This window comes from Eublepharis macularius, chromosome 10 (assembly GCF_028583425.1).
Source record: "Eublepharis macularius isolate TG4126 chromosome 10, MPM_Emac_v1.0, whole genome shotgun sequence".
Classification (NCBI taxonomy): Eukaryota; Metazoa; Chordata; class Lepidosauria; order Squamata; family Eublepharidae; genus Eublepharis; species Eublepharis macularius.
Genome location: NC_072799.1, coordinates 96,228,539 through 96,243,694, shown reverse-complemented (window position 1 = coordinate 96,243,694; position 15,156 = coordinate 96,228,539). Strand labels below are relative to the sequence as shown.

General features: G+C 41.6%; 1 protein-coding gene across 4 annotated transcripts in view; it reads left to right on the top strand.

The window, feature by feature from the left end:
* KLHL5 (kelch like family member 5) overlaps positions 1 to 13,428 on the top strand; it is a 90,191-nt gene extending 76,763 nt beyond the window's left edge. For all 4 annotated transcript variants that reach the window (XM_054989864.1, XM_054989865.1, XM_054989863.1 and 1 more), the window contains 4 exons: positions 4,445 to 4,607; positions 6,431 to 6,640; positions 8,039 to 8,210; positions 11,918 to 13,428. In XM_054989864.1, the coding sequence (XP_054845839.1) occupies positions 4,445 to 4,607; positions 6,431 to 6,640; positions 8,039 to 8,210; positions 11,918 to 11,974 (602 nt within the window). In that variant the 3' untranslated portion in view covers positions 11,975 to 13,428. The remainder of the gene's footprint in view (positions 1 to 4,444; positions 4,608 to 6,430; positions 6,641 to 8,038; positions 8,211 to 11,917) is intronic.
* The last annotated feature ends 1,728 nt before the right edge of the window (positions 13,429 to 15,156 follow it).

Here is a 15,156-nt window from a genome sequence, read left to right as displayed (position 1 = left end):
AAGAAGTAAATAAAGAATCAATAGCGACATATCTGGAGAAAACCAAACTTCCAGAAATCTCGGAAGCTTGGAGAAATAAATTGAACAGTGAAGTAACTGACGAGGAAATAAGCAAGGCAATACAATCCGCAAATCTAGGAAAGGCGCCAGGGCCAGATGGACTTACGGCTAAACTTTATAAGACAATGGCCAATGAACTGGCACCATTCCTAAAAGAGGTGATGAATGGAGTTTTTAGGGATCAAAGGATTCCAGACACTTGGAGTGAAGCGAACATATCATTGATCCCAAAAGAGGGCCAAGACTTGACTAACGTGAAAAATTACAGACCTATATCGCTACTTAACAATGACTATAAAATTTTTGCGAAGATACTGGCGGAGAGACTGAAGGGATGGCTCTCGGAAGTTATAGAAGAGGAACAAGCAGGCTTTTTGCCAGACAGACAAATAAGAGATAACTTAAGGACAGTGATCAATGCTATTGAATATTATGATAAGCGTTGTGATAAAGAGGTTGGTTTCTTCTTTGTTGACGCTGAAAAGGCGTTTGACAATTTAAACTGGGACTTTATGTTTGCCACTATGGAAAAGCTACAATTGGGAGAAAGATTCATCAGAGCAATCAAGGAAATTTACAGAGACCAGACTGCAGCAATTGTGGTGAATGATGAAGTGACTAAGAAACTGACGATTAGTAAAGGAACAAGACAAGGTTGCCCGTTGTCTCCACTGTTGTTTATTTTAGTATTGGAGATTCTGATGATACAAATACGACAAGATGAGGAAATTCGTGGAATAAAAATAAAGGACTATTCATATAAGGTCAGAGCATTTGCGGACGATATAATGTTAATTGTAGAGGACCCGTTGGAGAACATGCCAAGAGTGATAGATAAGATCAAGGAGTTTGGGGACTTGGCAGGTTTTTATATCAACAAAAAGAAGTCAAAGATATTATGTAAAAATATGACTAAGCAGAAACAACAATTGTTAACGGAAACAACGGATTGTGAAGTAACAAGCAAAGTGAAATATTTGGGAGTTGAACTGACTGCAAAGAATATAGATTTATTTAAAAACAACTATGAAAAACTATGGACTCAGATAGAGAGAGACTTGATTAAATGGAATAGACTGAATTTGTCATGGTTGGGCAGGATTGCAGCAGTTAAGATGAATGTGTTACCAAGAGTAATGTTTTTGCTACAGACAATACCAATCATCAGAGACTCTAAACAATTTGAAAAATGGCAGAGGAAAATATCAGATTTTGTTTGGGCAGGCAAGAAGCCTCGAGTGAAAGTAAAAGTTTTACAAGATGCAAAGGAAAGAGGCGGAATGCAACTGCCCAATCTGAGACTTTACCATGATGCAATCTGCCTAGTTTGGTTGAAAGAGTGGATGACATTAAAGAACAAGAAACTATTAGCCCTAGAGGGATATAAAAAATTTTTTGGATGGCACGCATACCTATGGCATGACAAAGTAAAGGTCAACTCGATGTTCCTGCACCATTTTGTACGGAGAAGTCTATATATAATCTGGAAGAAGTACAGAATTTACTTACAAGAAGGAACTCCCTTGTGGGTGGTTCCATATGAGGTGATAGATCCGAGAGCTGTTGATAATGAACGTACAACGTTTAACGTACAAAGAAATAACTAAAACTGAAGCATCTAAACTTAGAATAAAGACGCAAGAGGAACTATCACCTAATTACGACTGGTTCCAGTATAGACAGATCAGAGACTTATATAATTCGGACTCTGTAAAGGGGGGTATACGAACAGAGAATTCGGAACTAGAGCAGACCCTTCTTAAAGAAGACAAGAAACGAATATCCAAGGTATACCAAGTACTGTTGAAATGGTATACCGAGGATGAGACAGTCAAAACACAGATGGTGAAATGGGCTATAAATTTTAATAAAGAAATAACAATGGAGGCATGGGAATACTTGTGGAAAACTACAATGAAGACAACGACATGTACTAACATTAAAGAGAACATTTACAAAATGATATATCGTTGGTACATGACACCAAAGAAGATTGCGCTAGGGAACTTGAACACTTCTAATAAATGCTGGAAATGTAGGAAGCATGAGGGCTCCCTCTATCACATGTGGTGGTCGTGTGATGTAGCTAGGCAGTACTGGGGGGAAATAATAAGAGAAATGAGTGAAATTTTACAATTTCAAATAAATAAGAACCCAGAACTCCTGCTACTAAACTTGGGAATGGAGGGAATTCCAGCCCATCATAGGACGTTGATATTTTATATGACAGCAGCAGCCAGACTTTTGTATGCGCAAAAATGGAAAGTACAAGAAGTGCCAACTATTGAAGATTGGATCTACAAATTGCTGTACATGGCAGAGATGGACAAGATGACAAGAAAACTGAGAAATCTGGACTCAGGGCAGTTTAACACAGATTGGGAGAAGCTGAAACAATATTTGGAGAAGAAATGGGAGGTGGGAGGAAAACTGTGGCAGTTTGAGAACTACTGAAGTATAATAAAAGTATAATAGAGGGGGGTGACTTTACCGGGAGAGGAAGAGATAAATGTGAATTTATAAGCAGTTAGATTAACAGATTGATATATATATAGATATATATAGGTTAATAGATAGAATATTGATAGAAAATAATTAATGATAAGGTTTAAATATAAGGATTGAGTAACCAACAATATTTTCTTTCTTTGATAAGATTTATATAATGCACCAAACTGAATGTACAGAAGAGTTAAATTGATTGACTATGTGATGAGCTATATAGAATTACCATAAAAAGATAGAATGAGTAATATATAGAGAATAAGTCAAATTGTTTGATTTAAGTGTAAGATTTTTATGGTTTATGATATATAGGTTTATGATATATAGAAATATTTAAAACTGGAAAATGGGATAAATTGTTTATCCAAGATGGAAACAAAGATTTACAGTTTGGGTATATAACAAGAAAAGTAGTTAAGGATGTACTGCTTAATATAATGGAGAATGTATATCTGTTTTAGATAGAGGAATTTAATAGAAGTAAGGGAAAAGGGACAAAGGGTGGGAAAGCTGTTGGAAGTCAATAAAAGGGGGGGAAAGGGAGGGGGTTAGAAATGAAAAATTTGGGGAAAATTGGATGTAAATGTAAAAATAATGGATTCTAACCCAATAAAAATTTAAAAAAAAAAAAAAAAGGCAGTTCATCAGTGAAGGCAGCCTGCACCTGGAGATAGAAATGGGCCTTGCTTGACCCCTTGGGTGCCTCCTCTCGGACAGGTGGCCGTGCACGACAGACCTCTCCAGTGGCTGCACCAGGGCTGCCAGAAACCTTCCTCTGGGATGTTTGTTTTGTGGTTATCTCTTGAATTTTTAACCTTTTCCCCATTGGATCTAGATTGCTTTATAGCTTATGAACTTTAATATTATCCGCTGGTTGGTTTAATTTTTGATTGCTTTGCTGTGGCCCCTTTTATTGTATGGATATTTTGATACAGTTTAAACTGGGGGAGGGGTCTGTTGTATGAATAGGCGGGCTGTGAGCATGCCAAACTAAATAAGCGATGCATGTCTGTTTTGCCCTGTTTCCTTCAAGTGGAGTTTCATGTAGGAAGGCCGTCTTCCCTGATGTAATTCTGGACAGTTTTTAGTATACTTTACATTTTGTTATGAATACCAGTTTTGGGCATGGCAAAGAATTTGGCTTTCTGCTTGTAACTTCCTAGGGTTGCAGAGATTGGGGTGAGCTCCTCCCTTGTAGTTGAAATCTAAGGCTTTCATTTAACCCTGTAGGAGGGTGTGGCTCAGTGGCAGAGCACCTCTTTGCACACAGAAGGTCTCAAGTTCAATCCCTGGCCACCTCCATTGAAAAGGATCCGGAAATGGCTGGTGCAAAAGACCCGGACGAATCCTTGGGGAACCACTGCCGGTCTGAGTAGGCGCCACTGACCTTGATCGGCCAAAGGTCTGATTCAGCACGATAGCTTCATGTGTACTTCCTTGAAGACTGAAACGCTTCTGATCCTTTTAGTGACAAAAATTAGACTTAAAGCAGTTGATGCCTCCTCACTGAGAAACCTTGGAAGATGATCAGGGATTCTTCAGTGAAAGGACTGATAAACAGTGGACTGGCTTCCCTGAAAGACAGCCCACCCACCTCCAGCCGTCTTCTCTAATGCAGAGCTTCAGGGAGGCACGGGGGTCTCTAAAGCAGACTAGCCTTCACACAGACTGAACACAGCCCCCAGTAGTTCAGGCCGGAGCTCTGTGGGAGGGGGCTGTGGAGCGTGCTCATAGGCCTACGTAAAGGGGAGGGGGGGTTCCTCCCCACAGAAATGGGCATAAAGTGTTTTTTGAAGGTAAAAACCTCGACGCCACCTGCTATCTGTGACGATGAATGTCCGTTTAATCTTCAGAAACTTCCTCTGTGTTTTGCTTTAAGGGGTGGCTGTATTGGAAGGTCCTATGTATGCCGTGGGAGGACACGATGGCTGGAGCTACCTGAATACCGTGGAAAGGTGGGATCCTCAGGCACGCCAGTGGAACTTTGTGGCCAGTATGTCAACTCCAAGGAGTACTGTAGGTGTGGCAGTACTAAGTGGAAAGTAAGCAGAACTTTTTAGATAAATAATTAAATTGATTTTCTGGTAAATTTACGCAGAATCTAGGGATATATTTCTTACTAAATTAATTTTTTTATGCACCCACCAGACCCAGTAGAAGGAAGGAGTGCTATGAATTAGGATGGTGCCTGTTTTCTGTTAATTTATTCCGTAGACATCAGAAAATCTGTCCTAATTTTTATTATGTCTAGATCTTAAATGGCTTCAAGAATACAAAAATGCCGTCTTGATGTTTCTTTGTGATGCAAATATGATGTAGTCAAATCTACAGATATGTATTTAATAGCAAATTTACTAGGTGATCACAGATTTTAAAAGTTATGGGAACATGAACATTTTCTATAAAACATAGGCAGAAGAAACTGTCAACGAGAAAAGACAGTTTAATTTAGGGAAAGGGAAACAAATAATTTTTTCTGAGAAACATTAACTTTTCCTTGAACAACTATTTTAATAGGAAGCTCTACTGTTCCTATGTATTTTCTGTTTTGTAATGTCTCCAAATGTTATTTCTTTTATCTTTGTACATTCTTGTATTTTGATTATGTAATTACTTACTCGTTTATAAGATTTAGATACCTTCCATAAGGACCTGGATTAATGAATAGCAACTATAAATACCATCAAAACCACAACATTTACAACATAATCAAATAGCAATAGCAGCATGTCTAAATTTAAAACCTGTACAAAGAGTTGGTAGTTCGTTAGAAGCCTTTTAGACAAGCAGGGGAGGCGGGGAAAAGAAAATAATCAAATGCCTAAGTAAATAAAATTATTTTAAGTGGGGTCTGAAACTAAGTGGTTAGGTGACTAGCCGAATCAATAAGCCATGACAGGAAAGGCCCTATTTCTGGTGGCCCTGGCTTCCAAAGGGGGGAACACGTGCCAAAGGCCTTGAGCAGATGGGAACAGGCAGTCATTAATTACTCTGATCCCAGGCTGTTAGGTTTTCAGCACTTTTAATTGTCTTCATAAATGGATGCATAACCAGACGTAACTCTTTTAACAGCAGGGAAACAGGATATGAATAGTTCACGCCCATCAGCTGTTAAGCTATTTTATTTGGTACAACTGAAGTTTCTGAAGAGTTTTCAAAAGCAGCTCCACGTAACACCCATTGCAGTCGCCCAGTTTAGATGGGACTGGCAAGAATAGCCATCTCCAGAGTCTGTTGGTACAGAAAGAGCTCCAATCAATACGTGAGCCAAGGCTGGGTGAGGGGATTACACACCAGAGAGGAGACCTGAGCCTCCATTTGTAGGCACAGGTCTAATACTGTCCCCCCAAGTGGTGAGTCTGTTCCTGCAGAGGAAATGCCGCCCCGTCCGGAATGTGCTGATACTTTAATCAAAAACAGATTTATTCGCCATTATTGGAAAGAAATGTAATTTGTAAATAGTTCCTGCAAAGCACTTATATACATCTGTCCATAAAGGTGGCTAGCTAGCATTTCGTGCCCTCAAATTAAGGCAGCAGAAAATGACGCTGCATCACCTAATGAGTGGGAACAACGGTTGACTTTGCTTTCAAGAAATGACAGGCAGCCTCTAACACCAGCAACGTCAGAAAACGAAGGAGACTGAACAGAAATCCTTGCAGGGGGAGTTTCCTTCGAAGGAAAAGAAAGGAACGTGAGAATCTCTTGCCCCCTAGGAAGATTTCAGTGTGTTAGACTTCTCAGGATTTTTGCTGTACCAGAATAATCATTGTAATTCAGTATTAGCATGACCGTCTCCTTTCTTTGTATATCTGTATGTGGTTAAAAATTACTGCTTTGTTGAATTCCTACCGTGTGTTCGCAGATTATATGCGGTTGGTGGTCGTGATGGCAGCTCTTGCCTTAAATCAGTGGAGTGTTTTGATCCGCATACTAACAAGTGGACACTTTGTGCTCAAATGTCAAAACGAAGAGGGGGTGTTGGAGTGACCACCTGGAATGGGTTCCTCTATGCTATTGGAGGCCACGATGCACCAGCTTCACTGACTTCCCGGCTTTCTGATTGTGTGGAGAGGTAACAGTCCAATAAAACATGGAGAGAAGATACTGGCTTCAATTGTCTCAGAAAGCTCAAGCAAGAAAGTACAGTACAGAATCTTTTCTTTTAGGACAAATCTAGAAACGTGCCAACAAATTTGCACTAGATGAGGGGCAACTTTCTCATCTCTCCTCTTCAGCTTTCTGTGCCCCCCCCCCGCAATTGTCACCTTTTCTGTCAGTAGACCCCCAGGAACAGAGGCAAAGTGAGAGGGAGGAACTGACTGCAATTATCCTCTCTCTCTCACACACACACAGAAGCGATGCACCATGTCAGTAGAATGGCACCTTCAGAACCACCTCTCATGTTAGTAGAAGTCAATTTTATTTTTAAAAAGCTGTCTTTCTTTGAGATTAACTGCTCTTCACCAGACTGATGAAACCATGGGATTTCAGCAGTTTTTACCTGTTACAAAACCACACTTTAAGTTGGACTTCTGGCTGTAACAAGTGCTGCTCGTAATAACACACAGAGTGTCACTCGTGTTCCTTTTTGGAGCAGCTTAAAAGAGGCCTTTAGTGTATTTGGCTTATTGTGCAGGAAGAGAGAGAAAAAGAAGCAAAGTGCAGAGAAAGATGGCTTAAGTGGAAGCCGTTAACCGGGGTAATTTCTAATGGTAGCCTGGCTATAAAGTTGATAGGCCAGTTGGAAATAAGACAGTTGGACACACATCTGGCAGCTTGGGTTCGTGTCCCGTCATAGTCAGCGACTCTTTTGGGAGCTTTGGACAAGTGGTGGCATTTCAACCACAAAGACAGTCGGTAATCATGCAATTATTAAGTTACAGGGTTTGGGTCAGAATGTCAGATAAAAACATTATGTAGTTAAAAGTGGATGTTACAAACCCCATTAGACAGGATCAGGGAGGGAACAGTTAGAAAGGATCCCATTAAATGAACTGAAAGGTGTGAACTGCTGGGAGCAAAATAATGCCAAGAGCAAAATTGCTGTAGTTGGGGCTTGTAGAAGAAGCAGGCCAAGTGAATATAGGGGAGGGGGGGGGAGGAGTGCTTTCAAGTCACAGCTGACTGATGGCGACCCCTGGTTGAGGTTTTCATGGCGAGAGACTAACAGAGGTGGTTTGCCACTGCCTGCCTCTGCAGCCCTAGTCTTCGATGGAGGCCTCCCATCCAATTACTAACCAAGGCCGACCCTGCTTAGCATCTGAGATCTGACAAGATCAGGCTCACCTGGGCTATCCAGGTCAGAGGGTAGAATAGATTATTTTTAAAGTTGCAGTGAAACCAACAAATGAACTTCCAAATTTTAGAACGAAGGAATAACAAGTCAAGCCTAGAGATATATGATACCCTATATATTATGGGAGGGGGGTTGTCAGATCTTGGGGCAATTCAGTTGTACTTTTTTTTCCAGGTATGACCCCAAAACAGACATGTGGACTGCTGTGGCTTCCATGAGCATTGGCAGAGATGCTGTGGGAGTCTGTCTGCTTGGAGACAAATTATATGCAGTCGGAGGATATGACGGACAAACATACCTTAATACAGTGGAGTCGTATGACCCCCAGACAAATGAGTGGACGCAGGTATTAAGATCTGGGGTAGTTTTTTTGAAGGTGCTCAGCGATGGAGCGTGTAGTTTGTGTGCAAATGACTCGGTTCCTCGCAGCTCCAGGATCTAAGACAGGAGGACTGGCAAATCTTGGACATTCGCGGATAATCAGGGTAGATGCGGCAGTTTGACTGCCGTGCTTGTTGTTCTATAGAAGTTACATCAGCCTTTCTTTTCTTTCTATATAAATTTTTTTATTTTTCATAACTACAAAACACTACACAGCACTACACAAGACTATCACAAGGAAAGGGGAGAGGGAAGGGACAAAGGGGGGTGGAAAAAGAGAAAAAAGAAAAGGGGGGGGAATGAACTACAAACACTAAACACTACACTTCAATGTTTCCCTTCATACTGTCATAATACAAAAATAGCTCCATAGGATAATGATGGAGTGGTTAATCATACAGAGAATAAACATTTCAAATTCTGATTAAACTTTCCTCCCCCTTCTAGGTCCCGGACGCAGTTCTCTCTGTGCAACCGCTGTTGCGGTGCTCTCCTCCTCCTCCCCCCCCTCCGGCTCCTCCTTTTCTTCGTTCTCGGTGCAGCAGAGTTCTGGGTTTTTATTCTCAAAATCCTTTAGTTGATCTTCTGATAATATCTTATAGGCCTGATCTTTATATCTGAACCATATTCCTTCCGGGAATAACCATTTGTACTTTATTCCATGGTCCCTCAGAAGAGCTGCAAACTTTTTATATTTAAAACGCCGTTTCCGGACTAGAAATGGAACGTCCTTCAAAATCTTGACTTTCAAACCCATAAAGTCCAAATCCGCATTGTATGAGTTATATAGGATGGTGTCCCGAATCTTTTTAGATGAAAAGTCAATAATGATCTCACGAGGCAACTGTCGCTTTGTTGCATATTTTGAAGAAGCCCGACGGACCTCCAAAATGGCGCTTTTAACCTCTTCTTTAGTCGTCCTCGCGGGTATCGCCAATAGTTCCGAGACCACCTCCCACAGATCCTCTTTTTCCTCCTCTTTCACGTTTTGGAGACGCAAAATTGTCTGCGTTCGTTCCATCTGTAGCCCGATCAGCTGGTTCTCAACCAGCTTCAGCTCCTTTTTTGTAGCCTTCACAAGTGACGCACTTTCCAGAGCAGACTTTTCTGCCCCCCCCCGCTGCTGCCTTAATGGTTTTCACTTCGCTTTCAATTAAGCCCACCCTTTGATCAGTTTCGTTCAGCTTGTCAACAAAGGGTTTTATGGCTTCCACCACCGCCCTGCGCACCAACTCTTCGAGCGACTCCCCCTTCAAGGTAGCCGAGATTGACTTACCGAGAGCGGGACTTTGCTTCTTTGCTGCCATTTGGGGGGGGGGGGCGCCAACAAAATTCTGGAACTCAACGAAGGGGAAGAACGAGTCTTCTTCAGATCAACCTCTCCTTCACAAACGCTTGTAGAACAGAAGGGATTCGCTTGTTTACGGGCTTCCGCCTGTTTCTTTTATTTGCCGTTTCTCGTTGCCCGGCGGCACTCGAGGCGCCGCGCACGTCTGCCGGCCTCCATAGGGACAAACGGGCAATTCCCCCCCCCGCATTGATTTCGGGGAGTTCTTCCCGCCGCGTCCCGGACCCTGGCTCCCTCCCTGGGAGTCCTGGGGGCTAATCCTTGCGGATCAGCCGCCCGGTCAGGGTGCCCGGTCGTTTCCTCCCGGACCAGCCGAGAGGAGCGTCCGGCATGGCTGAGAAAACGAAAACGAATCCCACATCATCAGCCTTTCTTGAAAACCAGGACAGATTCTACGATACATTCTTCTCAGCTGCCTTTAACTCGGGTTACCAAAGCCATATCTGAGAAAGGTCAAGAAGCAGGTTTCTCTAGTGTGGTTTGGTCTGGTTGGGGGTGGGGTTCCTGCCCCTATTTACAGATAGGTTCGGCAGTGTCTCAGATTTCTGTTCCTCATGGTGCCACCATTTATATCCTTTCATTCAGATTTCCAAGAAGACATAGAAGAACAAGAACCTGTATTTAATGAAAAGTGCTAGGACTAGTGCCTCTAAGTTGGACCCTAAGTAACAGTGGCAGATTGAAGCCCGCAGTGAGACTTCTCCACTGCGGCCCACAGAGCTCCCTCCCCAGTTCTGCCCCTTGGGAGTGAAGGGGGCCCTTCAGAACAGGGTGCAGGCAAAGTGGCGAGCTGCATTTGGGGGAGGACTGCGGAGACTGACACCCTTTTCTCTGCCGCGCAACAACAAGCTTGCGAAATCTTACTAAGTATCACAATCTATACCAAAAATAAATGCAAGGTCTAGAACAGATATCCGGTATTTAGTACAACAGTATTGTGCAATAGCATACACATCTATCATAAACTTCTGAATGGTGGTGTAATTCAATACTTCCTCTCTGTACTAACAAAGGATACGCCTCTTAAAGTGCCATACACTAACAGTTTGGATTTGTAAGTCATTCACTTGCATCTTCTATACATAATAAAGTGTTAGTGCTTAACAGCTAGTCTTAATAAGACTTACGTGGTTTGTAGATAACATAGTGCACAGATATATCCATAAAGTGCAGGTATAATCATAACGTTCAAAGTATCCATATTGCACGTATCCATCAGTCAAAGTGCCGTTTAGTCCATCATACATGCAGAGCAATAAATATCAAAAATCCATTACGCATTCTGTCCTTGTCATGCTGGAGAGTCCATTAATAAAGATTTAAATGATGAGTCCTGTCAGCGGCTGTGATTGATCCTTTGCTCTGACAGGTCATCTAGATCCAAAGTATCTCCTTCTGTTTCAATGTGTTTCTTTTTCAGAGTCACGGCCAAGTATCCAAAAGTATCCTTCGAACATACAAAGTGAGGTTTTTTCTTTCCATTGAATGGACTTCTGATATTTATTGCTCTGTAATAAATATCAGATAAATATAAAATATTTTGATATTTATTGCTCTAGTGTAATACCGAATTACACAAGACCTTTCAGAAGTTTGTGTTATGCTAGATGTGTAAGCTATTGCACAGTATTGTTGTATTAAATATCAGGTATTTGTTATAGAACTTGCATTTATTTTTGGTATTGATTGTGATACTTAATAAGATTTCTCAAGCATATTGTTGCATGGTTACTCTTTGCCGCGATACTCTCTCTTTGCCGCAATACTCTCTCTTTCTGCCAGCAGAAGGGGTGATCCACCAACATAACAGCTTTCATACTGACAGAATGGCGAGCTAAGACGTGCCCTCTCTCGATCGGTTTTGTGCAGGCAGGCTATGGCTGCACAGTGCAAGCATTACTGAAGTTAAAACTTAAAAGCAGCTCCTTCTTTTCTAGCTGCCTGAGTGACTGGCTTACATCGATCTAGCTGGAGGATTTTTTTGTTCTGCTGACAAGACTGTCTGGGACAAGGAACATCTATCAATATTCCCATCTGTTCTAGCTGAATAGGGCTAGCTTATGCAAAAGGTGCCAGCAGGTGTTGGAAGCAGATGACATTTAGAACACATGCAGGATATTCTATTTTATCATTTTTGGAACTGAACGCCAGCATTGTAGGAAGGTTTCTTGGACCCAAGTTAAGCCCCGTTGGAAATGTGCTGGGCGGGGGAGTTCCTACTGTTTTGCAAAAAACTTTAAAATCTGTAAGGTGTAACTATCAACTCATAAATCTGTGTAATAAATCCGAATTGTGATGGGCCTGTTTTTGTTTTATCGATACAGGTTGCACCACTGTGCCTAGGAAGAGCAGGGGCTTGCGTCGTGACCGTGAAGCTCTAGTGGCCAAGATATCCTTCTCTTCTATAGCATCTCTGGGGGGTTTGTCCCAGATTATTAAATTATAATCAAATAAGGTACTGGGTATCTTCACAGGGCAAAGAGTTTGGTCTTAATTTGTTAGCTAAAGCTTTTTTTAAACAAAAAGAAATGGACCAACATTATGCACATTTTTTAAAAGAAGAGTAATGCAGGTTATGCACATTTACTTGTAATAGAATAGACTGCAGCCAGCTGGATTGCTGGAAAAGACATCTTCTGCTTGAAACACTGAACAAAATAAGCGGCTGTTGGAGCTGATGGCTCCGAGTTCAGGAGCTTCCGGAAGGAAGGAGTTTTTTGTTTTTGTTTTTTAGAAGCATGAATGAGCACCGGGCCATTTATTTCATTCCCATAAAGTAAGGTTTTGATAGTTTTCGGATGCAGGTGTTGACCTTTCTTTGCTGAAAATGTTTTTGTCATGGTTTGAACAAAGAGAAACAAATGCAAATTAAGTCGAAGAAATTACTTGTATGTTTTGCCTGGGAAGTCCTAGGCGGCGGATGCCCGAACCCGAACCCTCGCCCCTGCGGCTTGGCCAAAGCCTTGCCTCTGTCACTGTCTTGGTGCGTTGAAGAAAACCTGCCGCTGGGTATTTTTTTCAACAGCTTTGCAGCATCCAGTACCTTGACCGTATTTTGTAATACTTTATGTACTTTTCAGTACACTCTAAACATTTATATATAGTTTCATCTTTTTCTGAACCTGATTGCATCTTAACTATGTAATTTTCCTCCGAAAAAAACAAGCTGAGGGAGAGAGGCAGGAGAAGATCGGAAATGTTATTGGAAGTGACTTTCATGGATGGTTTCTGAAGCATTCCATGATCCGGAATTCCATGTCGCTCACCTTAACCGTATGGGGAAGAGGAGGTTGTGCAAATCCAAGTACCTTTTTATGAAGTGAAGACTCCTTGTAGTATTTTCTAGTAAGCGTTACTTTGAGGAGTGTGGGCATTAAGTTGCAAGTGGGGTATCCTTTTCGGATGTTCAGCACTTCTCTCCCCCCCCACCCCACGAGACCAGTATTTTCAAGGAGTGATTAACTTATTTACAGCGAAATCCTAAGCAGGGTTATTCTAGTGCAAGCCCATTGAAATCAACGGGTTTAGACTGGTGTAACTCTGCTTAGGATTTCACTGTTAATATTGTAATAGATTTCCTTTAGAATTTGCCTTACTGTGTTGACGGCTTACGCTACTCAGAATGACTTGGGCTCCAAGTGTTCTCTGAAACTTTTATATTTTTCTTTTGTGCCTTGTTTCCAAAGATGTCATGTGACACATTATTGTACTTTTATCTTGAAAAATCTGAAGCTGTAAGCTCAAGGAACACTTTTTGAAAGTAAACATGTCTCATTCCTAAAGTCTTTGCACATTTGTAACTTTTAAAATACACTGTTGAAGTTCACAATTACTTACTGGCTTAAAAGAAAAAAATTCAGCATACAAGTCCTGCCTGTTTTCTTTTTACACACAATTTTGTGATACCTTTTATATATTCATTCTACAGTGCAAAAATTATTGTAAATTCAAAGTTCCTTCTAGCCTTTTTAAATGTAATAATTTTAAACCATGAACTGGATCCTGTAACAGAGCAGGCCACAAAATCTTTTTTCCTAGCTACCAGCACTGCTCAAATACTTCGTTCTTGTCAGTTTTGGACATCATTTTTGTTTCAGAGGCAAAGCTGTCAACTAGCACCTGTTACTCCATTATGTGATCTAGTATAGTAGTAATGTCTGCATAACTGTACCCTCCCTAAATCCAGATAGCCAATGCTTTTGTGTAAGTGCGCATAGAGCAGCCCCAGGATGGTTTTTAACTGCTGGAAACCACACCAGTAATTCTTAAACAGGATCCTTTATTAGGATACAGAGGGACAGGTCCACAAACATAACATAAAACAAATAATGCAAAGCAAATAGAACTTGCTTATCCATTGTCAGTTTTGACTTCTTTTGCTAGAAGTCTTGTAAAAATGAACTTTGCTCTGCCTGGTCAGAAGTCACCTGTTTTGAAGCTTCAGCGCACCAAGCATTTCCTCTTTTGAGCTGAAACCTCCAAACTGGCAGTTTTTGGCTTCAGTGCTCCCCACAGCTCTTTCTTTGTGCTGGAAAATGACATCTGGGTGTACCGAAGCCAGTTCAGTGGGATGGGGACTGGGAGTACATATGGAGGAGGTAAGCACCCTGCTGCCCCCGCCCCCCACATCCCTCCTTGGACCCCTGGCAAACTCTTACCAGGGTAAGAAGTCCTTGACACACACTTCCATTTAAATGGCTGCTGTCAGGACCCCTACTATGTTTTAGCAGATTTATACTTTATTCCAGTGGCCATCGTTATTGTTTTTGATGGCCGGCAGATTAAATAGCACTTCATCTCTGAGTCACTGTAGACTGCAAATGCTGTAAAATGTGATGTATTGCTGATCTCCAGCCGTAAACTTTCAAAACAACTTTGTTTAGACAGACTCCTAAGTGCCGAATCTGTGAGTGAATCCATTCCTCTTTCTGAAAACAGATTTACTGTATTAGAACATTTGGGAGACCTGAACCATCTTAGCCCATCGTATGCACAGCCTGTAGATTAGCCAGAAGAGTTCCTAGAAGGAAGAGTGGGTGAGGGTTCTTCAGTTAGCCCTGAGCCCAACTTTAACATCAACTCCTCCAATCTTATTTCTGCAGAGGGCTCTGGAGAAATTTTAAAAGCAAACCTTATTAAACTGACTGAGGATCAGTGTCTCCACATGTCAGAGACGTTGCTATTTTCCAGAAGCTTAATAAGACACCTGTTAAAATGGATAAGCTGGAAAATTTCCTGATGGGAGAGCTGGAATGAACCAGTTTAGAGAAAACGCAGCCCCGGAACATCCAACCTTTCCTTAATGCAAAAAAAAGGGCCCTTAACTCTATCGGGTCTTGTCAATCCATTATGAGAAAAAGAGCAGGAGTGAATACTAATACAGAGAGTGGCCTTTGGTAGAAAAATAATCAAATTGCCTGTGAAATTGCACAGACTGTGGTAAACTGGAGAGCCAGTTTGGTGTAGTGGTTAAGAGTGCAGGACTCTAATCTGGAGAACCAGGTTTAATTCTCCACTTGACGCCAGCTGGGTGACCTTGGGCCAGTCACAGCTTCTAGGAGCT